The 21,392-nt window shown below is 50.3% G+C and overlaps 1 protein-coding gene across 1 annotated transcript in view; it reads left to right on the forward strand.

The window, feature by feature from the left end:
- Positions 1–21,392, forward strand: part of KIF1B (kinesin family member 1B) — a 128,743-nt gene that overhangs the window by 100,954 nt on the left and 6,397 nt on the right. Inside the window, 14 exon segments of the mRNA XM_054691207.1 lie at positions 2,574–2,692; positions 4,620–4,705; positions 5,006–5,135; positions 5,316–5,478; positions 6,115–6,205; positions 7,790–7,908; positions 8,492–8,547; positions 10,377–10,485; positions 11,694–11,760; positions 12,378–12,462; positions 13,465–13,570; positions 18,920–19,034; positions 19,881–20,014; positions 20,754–20,815. Of these exon segments, the coding sequence (XP_054547182.1) occupies positions 2,574–2,692; positions 4,620–4,705; positions 5,006–5,135; positions 5,316–5,478; positions 6,115–6,205; positions 7,790–7,908; positions 8,492–8,547; positions 10,377–10,485; positions 11,694–11,760; positions 12,378–12,462; positions 13,465–13,570; positions 18,920–19,034; positions 19,881–20,014; positions 20,754–20,815 (1,442 nt within the window).

The raw sequence follows: 21,392 nt of genomic DNA on the forward strand, positions 1-21,392 counted from the left end.
TGCTCATTTTTCCTTATCTTTATGTTTAAAAATTTGTTTCCCTTTTTGGTGTAACTTCACAGAACTTTCTGCTAATACCTGCTTTCTATCTTCCCCTCTGTCACCCCTGTTCTCCTTCAGTCTGCTAGGTGAGGGTTTGTTAGGACTCGAGAAAGCTGAGTACTGATAAAAATTCCGGCCTAGGAAACCTCAGGAAAACTGTCCAGCTTTGGTTGGGACTGAGGGCCATGCTGACCAGAGCTGCCTGGGCCTGGCGGGCCCAGCAGCCACGTGGGACACCCCTGCTCCTGCCACAGAGCAAGGGGATCCCCTTTTTCAAAAAGGGAATGCTCCCTGTTCTCCCACATCTGGAATAACCACTGCCATAGGCAGAAAGGAGATTCCCATCTTTAACGTGTGCTCTAAGTGCTTCGTGGGGGGTCTAAACCTGTGTGCTCTGCCTGTCCACAGGTGAGCCGTCTACAAACTAAAAACAAGGGTTCCTGGTTTCAAATAACTTTTTAAGCATGAAAATATATCTGTAAAAATCAGCATAATTAGGAATCTAAACCTGTTCCCTACAGTTAATACCCATCATGAGTACCGTTTGAAAATCCACCTGGTATACAGTTGGATGACTTTGCTTCTCACGCTCTGGTGTAACCCATATTTCTGGAAAACCTTCCGTGTACCTAAAGGTCAAGGAGCAATCATTTTCCCTTTCCTTTTTGTCTCTGTCCATGAGATGTTCAGTCACTGCCCGATATTTTTTGAGTATGTTCACCCAGTACACGTGCCAGGCCGTCTGCGGGCAGTGGAGCAGCCCACGGCACGCGTCCCTCTGGTGAACTTAGCCGTCAGTGGTGAGACAGGCAGGTCGAGTATCACGTCGGTAAATGTCAGTCACAGCGGGGATGGATTGCGTGTTCCTGAGACCCTGTAACACTGGGGGCACCTGTGGAGAGTGGGGTTGGAAGGAGACATAATGGTGTGACATCAGAGCCACCAGGTGGGCTCAGAGGACGGCAGGCAGGAGCAGCGCGTGCAGGGCTCTGCATGCCCTGGGCGCTGAGCAGGCCAGTCGGCCAGTCCCTGAGAGCGTGAGGGTGGCTGTGTGTGTGCTGACCTCGGATGCCAAGACCTCCATTTGGCACCTCACGCCAAATTCTTAGCTTTTAGATTCTGTCACAGTAGTTGATGTTTGTGAATCTTGCTTATAAACCTTCTCAAAAGACTTTTCATTTTTAATTTTTGAACAACAAAACTTTGACCCTCTGTTTCTTGGCATTGCCATCCCCACCTCTGCAGCAGACTGAAAGGGAAATAGACCTCACCTGACCTGACTTAACGTTCATTTGCAGTTTTTTTGGTTACACTTTTCATTCATTTCTCATTTATGTTTTAAGGTTTTATTAACATTTGTTTTCCTGTGGTGTAGTTTTGTCTATTTTCAGAGTTGTTTCCATTACTTTTGAGTTGGAATCCCAAGAATCCATTTCACCTTTCTTTTCTCTTTGTCTTAAAGTAGGTTTCAGAGTAGGAAAAGGAGCAGACGAGCCAGGCTTACGTGTCACGTTTAGTTCTGTTTATTTCTTGATGCAAATGTTTACTCATTGTCTTGTCTTGTGTTCAAAGATCAGCGTATACCAAGTGGGATGACGGAAGTAACAGTGGGAACTGGATTCTCTTTCCCATCCATTTAGTGGAAGGGGAAGCTCTGTGGTCACCAGTTTTTACTGCTTTTTAAAAAAAAAGGAATGACTACAAAATAGCATAAGAACAAAAAAAAGAATACAAGTGTGAGAGGACTTTGCTAGTTTGTTTGGAATAGAAAATATTAGGTTTGTAACTTTTGTAGATGTCTTTGTGAATTTAATTTTGATCTCCGGGAGTAAAAGCACCCCATAAGGGGCCAGCTGTCTCCTCCCTTAGCATTTATCCTGATGCCCATCCGGAGTCTGCTGTCGGTTTGCTGCTCAGAGACTTCTGCCTGCACAGCCTCTCTGCCTGCACAGCCTCTCTGCCCTCACATTCTCTCTGCCCGCACAGCCTCTGCCCATATGTGCCAGTCACCAGCCTAAAGATAACTGTCACTTTTCAGAGTAAAATAAAGACCCCTATTACTGTGACTTGAACTCTGTTTCATTCATATTAATTGTATTCCCGTCACCTTTTCATTCATCTCCTGATTTCTGTTTTATCTATGGGAAAAACAAACCAAAACCCTTGTGCAGTTCTTCACATTTAAAGGCCAAGCTCTGTGAGGGGCTCTCTTTCCCCATGTTGGCAGTACCCAGCAGTATCTAGAAAGTCTGCTTCCAATTGTTACTCTTCCACCCACAGAGGTAAAGTCTGCAGGGGAGAATTTGGTGTAAGTTGGTCTTTGTCAACCGCTTGACCAAGCATTTGCATTTGTTTATCTGTCATCTGTGCTGACACAGCAGCTGGAGGCGGTGGGAGTGACAGAACAGAGGGGGCCGAGGGAGCCCAGAAGCCAGCTCAGGGTTCATGAAGAATGTATGTTCTGGGAAAACTGAAATCCAGCCTCTCCTCTGTGGGACGCTTAGGTGTCTGTCTCCGCTCTCTGTCCCCAGGGCCTTTGTCTACTTGAGCAACCTGCTGTACCCTGTGCCCCTGATTCACAGGGTGGCCATCGTCAGCGAGAAAGGCGAAGTACGGGGCTCGCTTCGTGTGGCTGTGCAGGCCATTGCAGGTAGGTACCCTCTCCTGAGGTGAGGGCTGTGGGTTCCATGCCCCCAACAAGCATGCAGGCCTGTGTGGGCCCTGCCACAGGTCCGAGTGCAGGCTGTCATCCGCCTCTGTCCCCAGGAGGCCTGGTGCTTCCTTTCTGACTATTGTCTGAGTATCCTGAGGAGATGCTGTTTAGTTTGGGCTCCTGCTATTGTGGAATATTGGGATAAAGGGATTTCCTTGAACTTCATAAAGTCATTTGCATTTTTAAATAATGTATGGAACTGCTTCTAGAGGAACAAGGGATTTTCCTGATGTGCTTGCCTGGCCAGCTTTCCCTCAGGGCACTTTGTATTACCTTCTCTGTCCTGTTGTTATGGGGGCAGCAGGAGGGGCACCTTGGGACTCCAAGCCTGCCTGCTCTAGATGGGTTCTGCCATCTACTGCTTCAAAACAAAGCATACTCTAGTGCGTGAGAACTTCAGTGGAAAGGAGCTTTCATACAATCAGTGTGTGATAGAGAGAAGGGAAAGAATAGATAAAATAATTTTCACACAAAACACCCAAAGTTACCCATCCCCTCGTGGGTAAAGTCCCAGCCAAACAGGGTTGACCCAAAGCAGGACCGCTGGGGTGCAAAGGCCTGCCACAGTCTCAGGCTTGTGGGGACCCATAGGAAAGGGGCAGAGGGGCCAGGCAAGTCAGGCCTGGTGCCAAGGACTCGGGGACGTGGAAGGAGACGCTTGAAACAGACGTGGGTGAGAGACCCACGGGGAGGCTGGCAATGGCAGCCTTTAGCTTGATTTTGCTCCTTTCCTTCCAGACTTGCCTGGCCCCTCTGCCCCTTTCCTATGGGTCCCCACAAGCCTTAGACTGTGGCAGGCTTTTGCACCCCTGCGGTCCTGCTTTGGGTCAACCCTGTTTGGCTGGCCCCTCTGCCAGTGTGGCTTCTTCACATGTCTGTGCACGTGTCCCCTCCAGGTCTCCTTCCTTCCTTCTCCCTATCGTCTCTTGCTTCTTGCTGCTCTGCCCCACCTTCCCTTTGGGTGGGGCAGGGAACCTGGAACCTTTCCTTTCCCTGGGGACCACCCTGTTACTCTGTGGTGCTCTCCTATGCGTGGATCAAGATTCTGAGGCTTCATGGTGGCTGTGAGCTGGCCAATGTTCTGAGGAAGGAATGTGGCTGTTTCCTGTCATTTGTCTGCTCTCATTTCCCAGTGCCTTGCTGTGCTTAGCGACCTTCCAGCTCCTTCCCTCATTGACATGGGACAGGGTCACCCGTGTTTGGAGAGATTATGGAAGTCTGCACAAGCACCGTCTAACATTTCCAATACCTGTTGACCATCGCTAAGTATAGTTTTGCCAAGTGAAGGGATCAGTATTTCTAGGTGTGACATTCTGAATGATATCAAAAATTTAAACGACATTTTATTCCCTAGATGATCTCATGTGAGCTGCGGGGGTTGGTCAGTTCACCTGAGCAGATCGGAAGCAGCCCTTGCAGTTTAGCTGCTTCCTGCTCTTTCGTTCTTTCTTTTTTCTTTTTTTTAAAGATTTATTTATCTATGCATACAAGAGCTGGGGTACAGGCCAGAGGCGTGGGGGTGGTGAGAGGATTCACCAGAGACAGAGTGGGGTACAGAACAGGCAGACTGACTGAAATACACTGCTGAGGGGAGCAGCGGGAGAGGCAGGAGGGGGTCTGCCGCGCCGTGTGGGAATCTCTGTGGCTGGCCAGCAATCGAGTGAATCGAACCCGCACTGCAGAGGCTGCAGACAGCTCCACAGCGGGGCGCTCTACCCGCTGCACCACTGGGGAGGCCCCGTTCTTTCTTTCTTGAAGGACTTGTTCTTCAGTGTCTCCTCTCTGTGCCTGGATGATCCTGAGACTCCCTCCTTCTCACCCCAGTCTCATTCTCTCCTTGTGTTTTTTTTTCTTTTCTACTTAGCGGATGAAGAAGCTCCTGATTATGGCTCTGGAATTCGACAGTCAGGAACAGCTAAAATATCTTTCAATAACGAATACTTTAATCAGGTGAGACACCTCCAAGAAGAAAAAGGCCTTGTTGAAGGAGAAGCAAGTAGGGGGTCCTGAGGGGTTGTTTGGTCCTAGAGACCAGTTCTGGGGCCTAGAACTAGAGCTGGGATGTGGGTCACATCTCCCCGTCACAAAGGCCAGGTAAAGAGCCAGGACGTGTGTTTCGCTGCATTGCCTTTTCTCTGCCAGCTCTCAAAACTGTCCATGTAGTTTTACAGTCTATATTATTATTTTCTTGGTAAATAAATATAAGAAGCCAGGGCACACATTATAGGACTCGCCCTGCCTTGCTTTCAGAGTGACTTTTCTTCGGTGGCAATGACTCGTTCTGGTCTGTCCCTGGAGGAGCTGAGGATCGTGGAAGGACAGGGCCAGAGCTCGGAGATCATCACTCCTCCAGAAGAAGTGAACCGAATGAGTGATCTGGGTATGTGGACGCTCCCTGGGAGCTGGGACAGTGCCAAAGAGGAGAGAGTCTGACCATTGTCCAGGGACTAGCCACTCTCATACTAGGAGTTGAAAGAATGCCCCCCCACTTCCCCCTCTCCCCCCACCCCCTCGTGCTCTGCCCATCGTTTGAACTGGTGTGTGCTCACTTGGCCTCTAGATTTGAAGTCAGGCACTTTGCTGGATGGTAAGATGGTGATGGAAGGGTTTTCGGAAGAGGTCGGCAACCACTTGAAACTGGGCAGCGCCTTCACTTTCCGGGTGACTGTGCTGCAGGCCAGTGGGATCCTCCCCGAGTATGCGGACATCTTCTGTCAGTTCAAGTAAGCCACCGCCCCCCACCACCCCCTCGATCTGGGCATGGCCTGGTGCACAGCTAGGGGCCTTAGAACCGTGAGGTGTGTGTGCGTGCGTGCGTGTGTGTGTGTGTATGTGTGAGACACGACTAGGAGTTGGAAATAAAAATCCCTTCTTCACTCAATGGGACTAAGAAACGGAAACCTACAGGGAATGAACTGGAGCTCCGGGGGGGCAGGGTGGACGGTGGCCGCGCATCCTTCAGAGGGTTCTGTTGTGGACAGCTCCTCTGCCGGGAGTGCAGGATCTGACCCAGAGGAGCCTATTTTATTCAGTTTTTAAATGCTTTATGCTGAAATTTTCCTATTAATAAAAAGTATAAAACAATGAAGTGCCAACAGCCCCTGGACGCGCTCTCCACGCACTCAGGAGTGTTCCCGCGTCTGCACCCACAGAGCGTGGTGGTGGCAGGATCAGGTCGTTTCCCAGTCACTTTTGAAATAAATACTGAGTGAGATGGAAAATGTTCTTGACACAGAAATGGAAATAATGTGGCTCGATTAAAGACTGCAGGACGCTGTGTACGGACCAGGCTGAGGTCCCGAAACAGCCCCTGACAAAAGCTTGCCTGTGAGGTTCACCTGTCTTCTTCTATTATTAAGCTTTTTGCATCGCCACGATGAAGCTTTCTCCACGGAACCCCTCAAAAACAACGGCAGAGGAAGTCCTCTGGGCTTTTATCACGTGCAGAATGTAAGTGGCAGGGTCGAGGCTGCAATAAGTTTGCTCTGTGGTGCCTGGAAGTCTCTGGTGTGAGGAATCCTCCCGTTGGGGCCCCTCTACCTTCCTCAGCCAAGGAGGGAGAAAACCTGGGCCCTGAGCCCTGGGACTGTGGGAGAGTAGATGATGGAGGGCAGGGCCAGTGGTGAGCTCATGCTCTGACTTACAGTGGGCCCCTGAGTGGGGGTGGGGAGCTGGCAGTAAAGTCTAGCATCAGCTTGAATGTGATAAGTTGTTTTCACTGTTTCCTCCCAAAAAAATAAGTATGCTCAAGTTCATATATTGTCCTTTAAACCATAAGGTATTCACGGGTTGGTTGCAATAACGTAGAAACTATTAAATACCTTTCAAGTTAAATTAAGACATTAAGACGCAGAGTGTTTCCTTTAGCGGAAGCTGTGACTACTCTAATGCCCCTCTCAGCTGCCTCCTAGGAGGAGGAAGAAGTGAGCCTCTCCTCTGGGCAGGCTCAGTGCGCTGCTCAAGCAGGCTCCTCCTTGCAGCAGCTTTCCCTCGGGGCTTTTTCCTGTCTGTCACTGATCCGAGTGCTGTTTCTGTCCTCACTTAGTCCTCACCTTTTCTCCATGGACTCCTGACTTCCATATCACAGCTGAGGTAACTGAGGCTCAGAGTAATTAGTCACTCGCCTAAGTGACAAAGCCAGGAAGAGACAGAGATGGGGCTTGAGCCCAGAGTTTGTCACTGCTTCTTCGGTCTTTCATTTTCTTGCCAGCCACATCTGGTCAGTCAAGTACCAGAGAGCAGGACAGCTCCAAAAATGGCACAAGCAAGGACAAAACACACTATCTCTGGTTGTGTTTAATCACATGAATCCAAGCATGTGTGTTTCTGGTAGATGCTGGCTGGCTGCTGTGCGCAGGCTGTGCCTGACCCCACGGGATTGCACAGAGGAGCGTGCCCGGAACTAGAGCTATGGCTGGGGATGCATCTATAGCAGCAGTAGCACAGGAGCAAGAGACAGTGTACAGGGTTCACGACCACAGTGGGAGTCGAGAACGGAAAGATATTTCCATGAACTCAATACCCGATACTTTTTCTGTTAGGGGGTGGCCCTCGATGGCTGGATGAGAAGGAGCAGGTAGGGAGCTCCCAAAGAATGGCCTCTAAATAAAAAAGACAGGTCACACTTGCATCGTGTCCTGTCCATTATCCACTGTCCTCTTTTCATCGATGTTAGCCTTGCAGCAGGGCTTGCAGGGTAGAGATGCTTAGATGGGCAGGTCTGGGGCTGCAGTCTGGGGTGGGCAGGTGGGGGACCAGCACGTGGTGAGTGTGATTGAGCTTGACTGTGAGTGGTGAAGAGCAGCTGGACCAGAGGTCAGTTGGGGAGATGATGGAGGTTCTTGAATGCCCAAACCTTGGCAGAGTCACTGTAGAATGAAGACATGAGGGGAGACCCTGTCTTTGGGGTGGGGCCTGCATGGTAAAGCACCCAGTGCAGACCCATCACTCAAGCGCCGAAGTTCTGATCGCAGCAGAGATGTGATTTTCTTACACGAAATGTTTCTCTGGTCTCACTTGTCTGTTCCTTGCTAGATCGCCGTGGAGGTCACAGAATCGTTTGTGGAGTACATTAAAACCAAGCCTATCGTTTTTGAAGTCTTTGGACATTATCAGCAGCACCCACTTCACCTACAAGGACAGGAGCTTAACAGGTTTGGGCCAAAAGGAGCAAAGATTGTTGTTGACGTTGTCAACTGCTGTAAAGGAAGAACTCAAGGGAATAGAGGAGGCGACAGCTTTATGCATTACCCTGTTTCCTCTTTAGAGACTTCACCGCCTTTTTCTAAGACACCCAATCACTAACTTCAGGTCGAGCAAATTGAATTTTGCCCAGGTGACCTGGAGAACCATGTTTTTGTGGGAAGAGACTTTTAAATAGGATTGAAAGTTGAGGTGATGGGGACATATTGTGAGAATTGTGTTTAATTGTCCCTGATGACCCAGAACTTTAACGATGCATAAACTCTTTCTGGGGACACTACGTGGGTGAGGAAAGCAATGCCAGGGGTTCTTAGATGCAGACAGACAGAGTTCACAGAAATTTTTACTTCACTTACTGTCACAGAATCTCATTAAATGTCTCAGCCTCACTTTACCACACAGCCCTGTCAGTGACTGGTGTTATGCCAAGTTGGCAGTGCGGGCGATCTGTTCCTAAGGGGGTTACGCGAGCCATCAAAATCCAGGGGGACTCTGATCTTCAGTCTCGAAGGATCTCGTCTGCTTCCTTTGCAGCCCCCCTCAGCCTTGCCGGCGCTTCTTCCCTCCGCCCATGCCGCTCTCCAAGCCAGGTGAGCCCGCCCCGTGTCCCGCTTGGGGTCCCTCTCCCTTTGAAGGGCCGTCCAGTGAAAGTCGTGTGCGGGTTCCTTCTCTGCTTCTGCATGCCCTCTTGTGTTCCTTCCTCACAGTCTAGGTCCCAGTTTCGAATAAGAACCAGCCGGGCTCTCTCCCAGGCGGTTCTCCGGCCTTGCTAGTGCAGATTTCATAAGCTTCCCATTCCCACGTCTCTGCCTTGTGTGTAGTCCGGGAACTAGCAGCTGACCTGGCTTTCCTTTGCGTATTAAGTTTATTCTTCATGTTCATGTTTTGATTTTTCTTTATTTCCATCCTTTCTCCTCACGGCCTTCTGCTGCCTTCCTGCCCCTTGCTCATTCTCCACCTCCGTCCTCCTTTCCCGCTGCCTTCAGGCCACGCGAGAAAGATTGAGTGGTTGGGCTTCTGGGCTCTGGCAAAGCAGCTGTGCACGTGTGGGACACGCCGCTCTGCTCGCCTGCTCTGCCTCTGCCACCTGCCAGGGTGGGGCTGCCACGCTGCCTTTTCTCTTCTGGCCAGTGGCCGCGGCCAGCACGGCGGGCTGCCCAGACAAGATGGTCTGTAGCTGAGTTAGCTCTGCCTTAGCGTAGAACCATCCTCAGAGCCTGCCTGAAGCCTGGCCCTGATGGACGGCCGCCCCCTTGCTCTGTGCTGCCTGAGCGGGACGTGGGGACTGCCCTGCGTTCCCTCAGATGCAAGGGGGCCTTGTGTCTGTGCATCTCACTGCACCCTCGGGGGAAGGGCTCCTTATATTTGGATTCTTTGCAATTATATTCTCAGTTATAAGGATTTTAATAGATTTCTTTGTATTTATGGTTTTGCTTTCTGACCCTTAAGTGACCCTTCGGCAGCCTGTCTATGGCCCAGCGTCTCTAGCTCCTCTTGTGACTCCCAGCAAGCCGGTGGCACTGACAGTGCCGGGGTGACAGCCCCACAAGACTGACAAAGCCCCGTAGCTCCTCCCGATACCTCTTTGACATAGCAGGGTAGGGTGACATTGCGGAGACAGGCTCCAAGTGGAACAGCTTGGTCAGAGGATCAGCCGGGTAGTGGGTGGCAGAACTAACTCCCAGGGGACTGGACTCTCTCCCTGTGGGTTCTGAAGGCCCAGCTTCCGGGAGGAGCCCTCTCGGTGTTGCCAGATTTCATGATCTGCACAGTGCTTCCAAACCCACCATGTAGAATCTGAAATTCTTAGAAATACTGGGTTTGATTTCATTGGTACAGTTAAGAGTATGGAATTTAAACGAGAAGAATCTGTGTAATATATGACCTTTGACAGAACCCCTTATTTGCAGGTCAGACCCATCCATGGTTCCCAAACTTGGCTGCACCTTGGAGCCCCAAGGGCTGCAGCCTCCTGCATGGGGCGCTGTCAGCCGCCAGGCTGTGGGCTCCTCCGCCTTTCAGCTCCTGACCACCCATGTGCAGGGAGGTCTGGGAGCCTCTGGCGAGGGGAGGGGGGTGTCTTTCCTCCCCCCACCTGCCTTAGTGGGCCCGGGATGCGCAGGCTCTGCCCACATCTCTCACCGGCATGGGCGACTGAGGAAGGGCTGTGAGCTCAGAGCGCGTCTCCTTGTTGGTACCGTTTGATGAGGGAGGAAGATCAACATGCCCTTTTCCCATATTGTCTGGGTCCAGGACCCCCCCACAATGTAGCTGCCGTGGGCCCTGGGTCCTCAGCAGGGAAGCCTGCCCCCGACTTGCTGCCTTTCCCAAGTGTGTCCTTGAAACTGCCTGAAAGAAGCCTGTACTTTTGCTGAGTAGACTCGGACCAGATTTGACTTTTTCTAAAAATTTTTAAAAGTTCCAGCCACCAAGTTAAACACCATGAGCAAAACCAGCCTTGGCCAGAGCATGAGCAAGTACGACCTCCTGGTGTGGTTTGAGATCAGCGAGCTGGAGCCCACTGGAGAGTAAGTCCAGCTTGCGAATTTCTAAATAACTCAATGTTTTGTAAATTAGGAAATGTCGTTTTGCGTCTCCTTGTTTACGAATCACTATCGAATTCCAGTTTTGAATTGAAATCAGTGGTCTTATGTTCTTTGAATCAGAGGTTTGTCAGAAAGCTGACCGCCCAGTACAAAACTCACCTTCCTGTTAACAACAGCGAGGTCTTGGAGCCCCAGCCCGCTTCTGAGGGAGGCCCCTGCATTGTGGGGTTACCAGCAGCGCAGCAGGGGAGTCAGAGCCGTGGCTGTGGTGTGGCTGGGACGCACGTTCATGTCACCGCAAGGGGCTGGAGCAGAGGGGTTCCCCGCGCCATGCTTTCTCAACTGGCCACGATTTGGGGCCAGATGACTCTCTGTGGGGGGAGGGGCTGTGCTACCCTTGCAGGGTATCTGGCAGCACCCCTGGCCTCTTTCCATGAGATGCGGCAGCCCCGCCCTTCCAGTTTTGACAACCAAAAATGCTTTCAGGCCGCCCAAATGCCCCATGGGCACCCCAGTTGAGGACCATCGTCCTGCATCAGCTCACTCACTGTATGAGCTGTGTCAGGATAAGTGGCAAATGCAGTTACTATTTATAGCTGTCTCTAAAATACTTTTGGAAAAACAAAGAAAAGCGGTCCCACTCCGGAAGCAGCAGCCAGGGGCTCTGGCAATAAATATACCGGGTGGGTCATGGCCTGGTGGTTCTGCTCGCGGTGCCACGTCACCCCCGCCCATGAAGCGCTGTGCGAGCCTGCCCCGGAGCACGGGCGGACGAAGCCGCTGCCGGGTCATTGCTCGAAGGAGCTGACTTTCCATGGGTAGATCTGCAGTATGACTAACTGAATCATGAGCGAGACGAGGGTACGGTCATAGTTTCTACCAAGTTACTCACTTTCTGATTTTTCAAAATGATCTAGAACCTGAAACAATCTCGTCTCTGGACACTTGTGTTGCACTTGTGCGTTATTTATTGTTTGTCTGCCATGCAAGGGCCTGGTGGAGCCAGGGGAGGCCTTTGTCCTTGGAGCACATGCCCATGGCTGTGAGGTCAAGTGCCCACGTGAGCGAGAAAGAAGTAGGGAAGAAGAAAAACCCCAGGGGGCTGTAGCACAAGGACAGATCTGGCAGGGAGGACACACTGAGGGGGCATCCGCGCTCCACCTGATGGGCTCTGGTTTTCGTTTCTGCAGGTACATTCCAGCGGTGGTTGACCACACAGCGGGCTTGCCCTGCCAGGGGACATTTTTGCTTCACCAGGTACTAATATGGGAGTGCCGAGGGCCTAGGAGGGAGCACCAGAGAGTTTTGAATAAGAAACATGACCCTGCTTCTTTGCTTTGCACCCCCCTTTGAGGGGATTTGGAGGGCAGGGGAAATCTCCTGTTTTCTTTTTTTCTTTTTTAAAATTTTTTTAATGTTTCTTCCTCAGACCTTGCCTCTTATATACCCACCTATATATATATTTTAAATGACTGATTTTGGAAAAGGGTTTGTTTCATTCAATTATATAATTTGTGCCGCTTTCATGTCAATTTTATATAATTATTAGTCCATGATGTTTGGAAATTCTGTTCTTTGTTAATGGGGACGGAGGATGAGGCTCCACGGGAACAGCACCCTGGAAGTGGAATGTAGGGCTCCTCAGGTGACTTGACAGCTCCCCCAGTGCTCATGTAGGCCTGTGTCCCACATGGGCTCAGAGTGGGAGTCTCGTCCTCCTGATGTACCTACAGCCTGGGTGTCAGCCTTTAGAGCCGCGTTAGAACGTGCTCTTTGCAGCCCCCGTCCATGGCCATTGTTAGAGACACTAGGGCAGCCTTTCTGCTCTCCACATCCTAACTGACCGGCGCTCCCCCCCAACCCCCATCCCCCAGGGCATCCAGCGCAGGATCACAGTGACCATCATCCACGAGAAGGGAAGCGAGCTGCACTGGAAGGATGTCCGGGAGCTGGTGGTAGGTGAGTGCTCTGGGCCGGGCCCTGGGATGTCACTGTCCTGTTCGCAGCACCAGGAATATGCAGAAGACGCGCCTGGAAGACGCGAGCTCTGGGGAATAGAGAGGCCTTGAGCCTGAAATTACTGTAGTGTCTCGGTGCCCATCACTGGGGAAATCCAGCCTTCTGCTCAGCTACTGTGGGGCAGGCTCTGTGCAGGGCCGTGAGCGCATAGCAGAGGCCTCAGCTCACCGAGCGTGGGGGGTAGGGGAGGTGGTGCCGCAGTGTGATGAGTGAGTGCCAGGTTCGAGGAGGCACCAAGAGACCTGTGCTGACGCGTGCTCAGAGGCAGCCAGCAGCACTCGCTTGCGTCTGAGCAGGCCGAGAGAAACCTGAGGGTGTGTGTTAGTTTTGTTTTCCAGACAGAAATACTTTGTGTAAGAGTCAGGCTAGAGTCCAGCGTTGCCGGTCCATGTGCGGGCCCAGTGGAGAAAAGGGGCAGGGGCAGGACAGCACAGGCAAAGTCCGAACAGTTTGTGATGTAAGCGCTTCTCCATCGTGCATTCAGTAGGCAGTGGGTCCAACTTCTGTCGCTCAGAATGACTTTTGTCAAGACACTTCTCGAGTGTGACAAGAAAGCACCTGTGACTACAGCTGAGGACAGTGTCCCGGGTGCTGCTGATTTGCCTCTGATTTGGTCCCTCCCCCTATAATTGAGGGAAATGCCAAATTTCAGACAGAGTTTATGAAATAAAGTCTTGGTTTTATTCTCCTTGCCCGTTGGGTATCTGGACCCTTTGAGCAGGGTGGTGACGGCGACACAAGCATGGAGGCAAATGTGAGAAACGCTTAGAACAGAGAACAGATCAGGCCTCACAGGCACCTCCTGGAGGCAGGTGAAGAGCCAGAACATTCTGCGTTTCCCTCCCGCACCTGCAGCTGCACAAAGATTGAAAGACTTTTTTGGCTTCTGAGTTTGTTTGTTTTCAGTGTACCCACATCGCGGTTCCTTCCCTTTTTCTCCAGGCCGAATAAGGAGCAAGGCTGAGGTGGAGGAAGCTGCGGTTGATGCCATCCTCTCCCTGAACATCATCTCCGCCAAGTACCTGAAGTCCTCCCACAACTCCAGCAGGTGGGGTGCCCTCAGCGGGGGTGGGTCAGAGCTTTGAGGTTGACTGAGGCACCCTTAGACCCGGTTCCTTACTGACTCCCATTCAGATGAGAAACTCATTCCCTCCTTCCTCAGAACTCCCCGTTTCCACCCCATGCTCCCGAAGTGACCCAACAAGTTGCAGGAGCTGTGGCTCCGCACCCGCCTGGGCAAAGGGAAGCCTTCCACAGGAGCAGGCGCTGAGGACCAAGCAGGGGAAGGAAATGCAACTTGCTGCCCGGGGGTTTGGCAGGATGGGTTGATGATTGCCAAGACCGAGTGTCCCGGGAAGTGCTTGCCGTGGGGCGTGCTTTCTGGTCCTGAGGGTGTGGGGGCAAGCTCTCTGGTCCCCAGGGGTGCCCCGCGGGGGCTCAGGCTTGCCTCTGCCTTGCATTGTCATTTAGGTGTAAAGGCGGTAAATACATATAAACTCTCCTGATCACCATTGACTGCTGTAAATCATTTAGTTTTCAAATGATTTCCCTTAAAATCCCACTTTACAGTCAACTGACAATAAGCAGTGCGTGGCGTCCAGAGCCTCCCTCCCTTCCCACGTCAGCCTGATCTGCCGGGGCCTGTCAGAGCCTCAGGAAGCAGCTGTTCAGGGCCCAGAGGCTGCATCGCCTCGCAGTGAGGGCTGGACAGCAGGGGCGGCAGAGTTCCCAGGCATGGCGCCCGTGCGTCCTCTGCTGCAGACCTTGCTCATGCCTGTGTTGGGAAGGAGAGGAACGAAGAGACAATAGGCAGAGAAAATGGAAGGTTTGGGTCAGGATTAATTTCTTTCCATTGTTTCCTCGTGTTATAGCTTTACACAGCAAAGAGAAAAAAGAAACTTCTGTTTGCTTTATAGCTGTAAGAGGAGCTGCTGGGGCTGCGGAGTGGGCGGAGCATGAGAGAGCGTGTGCTGACTGAGGGCAGAGGAAGAGGGCTCATGGACCCTCCCTGGCCTATTCCTGGGCACAATCTTGAATGACACCCCTTCTCTGGAGTTGGCATGAACCCTACCGAGCACTCCTCCCCTGCCGGACATTTATGGCAACTATTCCATTGGCATTTGCCACGTCTTCTTTGCCCCTGTGAGAAATATGTCTTAAATTTCCCTAAGGCATTTAGTAAAATACACAGGAAAAGGTGGTGTTTGGTTGAAATACAGGTTGTGCTGAACTTGCCTGCACGGGCGTGACCCGAAAGCCTGATTCACACCCGTCACCAGGTCAGAGGCTGTGGGAGGTGAATTTGGCTTTGTTAGAAGAAGCAGCTTATTTTTCACAACAGACACTGACTAACATCAAAATAAGGCCTTGGGTTAAATCTCAGCACTATTTCTGCTGTGGCCTGATTTCAGTCCCCAGGCAGGGAGCTACCCACATGGTGCAGCAGACCTCTCCTGTTTCCCCGCTGCTCCCCTCAGCAGTGGATTTCAGTCAGTCTGCCTGTTCTGCTCCCCACTCTGTCTCTGGTGAATCCTCTCACCCCCATACCTCTGGCCTGCACCCCAGTTTGTCTATGCAAAAAAAAAAAAAAAAGTTACAAAAGATACACACTTTAAACATTTTTGTTTTCACTCACCTACAAAAATGCACACTAATTTGCCGAGCTCTTGTTCCAGGCCCAAACCTTTTCTTTAATTATAGGCTCCCTCATTGGTCTGAGGATGGTCTCGCAAAACCACACTCGGGATCCATCAGCTATGATTTTTGATTTGGTGGAGCAAGAACTGGAAAGCTAGGAAGAAAATCTAAGTGCAAAATTCTTTACACTTTTAATCATTCATCACTAAAACTTGATCATTTCCCTCTTTTTTTCTCACCCAAACTTAGTATTACAGCTGTTTTCTGAACTCACCACTACCAAATCTTTTTAAAACGTTCAGCTGAAGATTTACACTAAATTTTCACACTTAGTCTTGTTTCACTCTAAGCAACAATTCTTTTTGTCCTCACGCTTCATTGAACCACCTCACTGTTGAGTAAACTAGGTGATTGTGATCATAAAATCAAACTGCATGAGCAGCTTGGAGCTTTCCACTTCTCACCCGTGACACGCACACCACCAGCTCTTTGGAACAGATTCTCGGGCAACTGAGAATGTGAGATACTCTCTCCAGTGTAGGATGTGCAGTGAGAACAGACCTCAGCCCTTGTCAGGGAGCAGAGAGCACAAGGTAATGGGGCAAGTTGCTCATGGAATGGCGTACGAGAACTTGGTCGTTTGACTAAGGTTGTAAGCGTGTCAACTGACGTCTTTCTGATGCCCCAACGGTGGAGTATAGCTGGGCCATGCCTCCTCCCCCTCCCCGCAGACCCCCATTTATGTTACCTAATGACTTGCTTTTCCCTTAAGTCCACAGCAGCTTCCAGCCATTTCCAATGCTAAGTCACCTCCTAAAGGGCTGTCCATAGACTGGTCTCCACATTCCCCTCTGACCAGCATTTTCCTTAACTGACTGTCTCTGGGGCAGGATCCGTGTCACTGTAACCCCCTGTCAAGCCTTGTCCCCGGACTTCTGTTAACTGTCTTGCATTGAATTCACTTTGCTTATCAAGCAGATTTGTCTTTTTTCTGTCTTGTTTTCCTTTCCTTTTGATGTTTTGTTTTGTCTTGTTTGTTGCACTAACAAAAGCTTTTTCTATGTTTTTGCAGGCCCTTTCTTGATAAGGATATTCCTAGGTATTTTGTTTGCTTTTTTGCACATAAAGTCTCTAGCTTAGCAGAACGCTTCACGCTGTCTTATGCTGCTATGACTGCTGTTTTAATTTAGTGGTTTTCCCCCGTGCAAACCTAGGCTAGACCAAACCCTGCTCCTGAGCCCTCTGCTCTGTGGCCTGGGTGTTGCTGATGTGTAACTTCTTAATGTAACTTCTTAAGTGATTTGTAAACTCATTTCATTTTCTAAATTTATCCACTTTATTCTTAGGCCTCTTCAGGCCATTTTCCTCTTCAACATTACAAAGTAGACTCTTACTTGCTCACTGCATGGAAATCGCAGGCTCTGTTTTCTGTGCTTCTCTGTCCTCTGTCAATAACTTGCAAGGTTTGTTTGCTCTGTGGTTTTACATAATTGGCCACAGCAATAGAGACCAGTTTGGTTATTTGAAAAGCTGAGTCTGAGAAATATTTTGTTTATTTTTAAACATTTCTCTTTTCCTGTCAAGACTACTTATCTCATCTACTTACTCTTATTTTGGAATAGGAAAAATCCTGGTTCTATACCAACGAAGTTTTTTCCCATCTCTGTCTGGCTTAAGGAAGCAATACATGGCAACATCGCTTAAGGGTTTTTTGTTTTTTAAAAAAAAAGATTAGACTGTACGTGCAGCTGCTTTTCGGGCGACTGTGAGACAACCACATGGGGTCACATCTGACTGACCCAACGAGGTGTCTCAGGACTCGGGCTGTGTCTGACGCTAAATTCTCTTCCGAGCTTGAGTCACTCGATGTTTCTCACCAGTCTTGGCTATCTTTCGTACACCCACCCTTTGAGATGACCATTCAGGGGCTCTGCCAAAGGAACACGCTGCCCTGACTCTCATGAGCCAAGCAAAACAGAACAAGAAACCTCATCTCTACACAGGAGTTCTTGTAGAGTCAAAATTCCCGTTTTGTTAATCAAGTTTCTCAGTGAAACTTTCTTTTTAGGTTAAGTGAAAGCTTAACCTAAAAGCAGAGGTGTGAAGAGCCTTCTTTCCCAAAATCAGGCAGTTGAGAAGGGAATTGGAAACCTCCAAGACAGCCCTGGAGGCCGAATTAGAGTCTGAACCTCACGAGATACTGGTATAGATGGCAGTGAAGGCGCTTCTGTCTGGTGTCTCCAGAGTAATAGATGCCCTGACCCTGGGCACGTCCAAGCATCCAAGCCAACGCGTGCCCAGACCCTGCGGTGGGACAGGTGGGTCGCGTTCCAGGACTGGACGAAGGCAGGGGCGCAGTGAGAGAGCATCCCGGTGACAGCACTCTCGTGCGGCTCCTGCTGAAAAGGCAGATGCCGTTCTATACTGAGGGACAAATTCCAATACCAGGGTTTGTCCTAAAACAAAGTTGATGGAAAACAGAGCCTTGTGGGTGCAGAAGGGCTGTGCTGAGCCCGGAGAGCCAGGGGCGAGAAGCGGCCTCCTCATCCTTCCTCTGGTCACCATTAGGACCCCTCGGTTGCTCTGTCTGTCTTTGTCTTGCATTTGACTCCATATTCCTTTGTGTCCTGTAGAGCATTTTCTCATCCACACACACTGCCTCGCTGCCTCCAAACCCAGATGCTTGAGGTTAGCAAGTGCTTGCAGGGGACTTAGATCTAGAAGCAGCCGTGAAGTAAATCAGACTCCACACAGTGGCCCTGGGAGGGTGAGGTGGTTCGGGACCTCTTTGGAAGCACATTGTGTCTGGAGTAGGATGCCTGGGATTGTGTTGGAGAGAAGATATGCCAAGTGTTTGTCATGAAATCTAGAAAAGACAGTCGCAGTGACGCTGCCAGCTGGGGAGGCATGAGGAGGAGTACATGGGGCAGGAACAGAATCCTTCTGGTTGAATCGGGTGACCTGTGTTACATCTGCGGAGAGCAGGCAACCGTGGAGTGTCTATTCTGCAGGGTGAGACGAGGGAATATGTCTGGGGTCAGAGGTCAGGGGCTATGGTGAGCTCAGCACAAAGCTCCCGGCTAGGTTTGCAGAGCTGGCGGGTTTCACGTCAAGCAGTCTGTCACGGGGAAAGAGACACCAGGACAACTTATAGTTGATTGATGTTTATTAAGTTAAGCTTTTATTAAGTTATTTCAATGTGATAGTTGACTGGTGTTAAGATCATTCTCTTACAAAAACGTCAGCTAAGAATGACCTCGATCTTTTATTTAAAGCAAGGCGCTCTTCTTCTGTTCTTCGACCTGTCTCCTCGGTTCATCCTCCAGGGTTGGGACATTCCTGAGGCCAGAGGACCGGGCCGTGATGTGGATACTGGGCTTGCGGGTCCCCACGTGCCTCCTGCTCCCACTCGGCCCGGCAGGGGCACTTACTTTGTCTTCTTTCAGTTTCTGCCCATGCTCACTTAACCTTCTCTTCCTGATCCCTTTGCTTGCGCTCCCTACTTTCATGTCCATGGGTTGAGGAAAAAGCAGGCTGGTCAGAAAAGAAAAAAGGAGCAGACACCTATGTCCTCCTCTGTGGTGGGTGGGGGGCAGAGAATGGGGCAGCCTCCCTGTCCTGGGGTAAAGCTTCTGCTCAGTTGTTCGATCTTGGTACATTGAAAGTGTTGGGGTATAGATTCCATAATTTCTCAGGGCCAGCACCCGCACTGCTGACTCCAGCTTCTTGGGGTGACTCCCTCTTGCCTTTCCCGCCTTAGGACCTTCTACCGATTCGAGGCGGTGTGGGACAGCTCCCTCCACAACTCCCTGCTCCTGAACCGCGTGACACCCTACGGGGAGAAGATCTACATGACCTTGTCGGCCTACCTAGAGGTGAGCAGGCCCGGAACCTGCAGTGCTGTGAACATCCCGCCTGAGCAGCGCGTGGGGAGCAGGCAGGGCAGTGTCAGCTGATGGCCCCCCACTCCCTCCACACCCTCAAGTTATTTTATTATACTTGGTTTATTGTAATGATGTTTTAGAGTCTGCTCCTGGTCACAATCAAAAAGGCACATGACTTTTATAACAGCTTCAGCTTTAGAAGTCTAACCTCCCTGCTTTTAGAAGGTGGTCTGATTTGAGGGTAACCGTGCCTTTCGTGGTGTGAGTGGGGCCTCGTGGTGGGTGGAGCCTTTAGTGGTGTGGGCAGAGCCTTGTGGTAGTGTCCAGCGCAGGCCCTGCTGCCAGCTCAGCTGCATCCACATCCCCATGCAGCCCCTTACACCTGCCTGTCTTGGACGAGCGACTTCACTCCCTCTGTCAGTTTCCCCATCTCACAAGCAGGGGGAGCGGTAATAATGCAGGTTCCCCCACAAGCCCTAAGTGTAACTTCCTGTTTGGAGTGATTTGGTAGGTTATTTTGGGGCCTGGGAATGCTCAGAAACTTTTCGTATAAATTAATGGTAACAGGATTTACTTGAGAGATTTGTTGAGGGCCCATATAAAAGGATTTAGAACAGTGCTGGGCACATAATAAATAACAAATATTAGCTGACTACAGGGAAAAAAACTTGGAGAAAAGAAATGCATCTACAAGGACCTCAACCATCCACCGCCATGTGCTGAGTTACTGCCACCACTGGTGCAGCTGGGGCCCTCCAGCCCCCGCCTCTGGACCCGATATCCAGGTGCGGCTCAGGTGTGGCCCAGACTGGTCACAGGTGCTCTGTCTGCTTGCAGCTGGACCACTGCATCCAGCCGGCCGTGATCACCAAGGACGTGTGCATGGTCTTCTACTCCCGCGACGCCAAGATCTCGCCGCCTCGCTCTCTGCGCAGTCTCTTCGGCAGCGGCTACTCAAAGTCACCAGACTCGTAAGTTTTTCAGACAAGTTTAGCTGCGGGTTGGGTTTCCCAGCGCAGAATCAGCCACCCTCCAGGCTTCTGGGCCACTTCGTTGGCTGACACCTGGAGAGCAGTGACTTGGAGGATTGGTGCTTAATAAAATATTGACAGGAAGCTGCTGGAAGGAAGGAATGTTACACTGGTAACATTGCCAAATAATTCTGCTGGGACCGAATGTTCTAAAAATATCATAGTATTTCTAATGTTCATTGGGATTTTTTTCTTTTTAAGATTTATTCCTACTTAGGGTATATCAAAAAGAAGTATCATGGAGAATAAGTGAACAGCTGTGCATCACCCCCCAGCTTAAAAAAGGAGTGTTACTGTCATAGACAGTTCAGTGCCCCCCCATGCACACCCCAAGATGTTTGTCATTTCATCCTGGTCGGACGTTTTCCCCTCACTCTCTTGTGATAAAGAAAGGCAAATTTTTAAATTCTCACATAAATTTTTCTAGTTTATCATTCAGTTGTGCTCATCCTATTGAGATGAGTGTTTGAAAGATTGAGATGGAAACAGCCTCTCTCTAGGAAAAAATACACTTCTTAAATTCAGAATTGGAATAGAGCAGTGGCTGTAAGAAGCATCTGTATTATGTTTGCGGGTGGGACGCGTGCCTGTAGGGGAGCAGTGTTTCAAGCAGAGAACTGAGATTTTCCTGGTTTTGTGTTGTAAGAAATAAAGCAATTCTTTGTTTTAATTCAAACAGCAATCGAGTCACTGGAATTTACGAACTCAGTTTATGCAAAATGGCAGACACAGGTAGTCCAGGTAAGCACTTCTGCATCTGGATAGTTACCTTTTTTCTTTTTTCTTTTTTTTTTTTTTTTGTGGGACCCTCGCCAGTGGCCGGGAACGAACCGGCGCTGTAGAGGCTGCAGGCAGCCTCGCAGCCCAGCGCTCAACCACTGCGCCACCAGGGGAGGCCCTGGATAGTTATCTTTGCCTACGTTTGGAGTGTGCTATCTGGAGAACTGGATGGATAGGAGAGTTTTTCAAAACCAGGTGTATTTTACAGGCAGCCCGTTCTGTAATGGTGCCATGCACAGCTCTCCTGAGCTGTGATGGCATTTGCAGTATGTGGTAGTTATAAAAACAGTGTAGAACAAAATGTTACTGGGCTGTGAGAGGTTGGAAAGTTGGATGTATTAGAATGAACATGGCTTGGAAAACTGCGGCGCCACTGCCCCCAACTCTGGCCCAGGATGACGTCACTGTGTACCTATACAGGTGCCACTGGACTAGAATCTGAGCTTCCTGAGCCCTAGAGAGACAAATTATTGAGTTAAGCTTGTTTCGTGTCCTTTTTTTATGACTCTTGAATCGCTGGCTTTCCCTTACACCATGA

Source organism: Talpa occidentalis, unplaced genomic scaffold (assembly GCF_014898055.3).
Source record: "Talpa occidentalis isolate TD23 unplaced genomic scaffold, MPIMG_talOcc4v2.1 talOcc4.9, whole genome shotgun sequence".
NCBI lineage: Eukaryota > Metazoa > Chordata > Mammalia > Eulipotyphla > Talpidae > Talpa > Talpa occidentalis.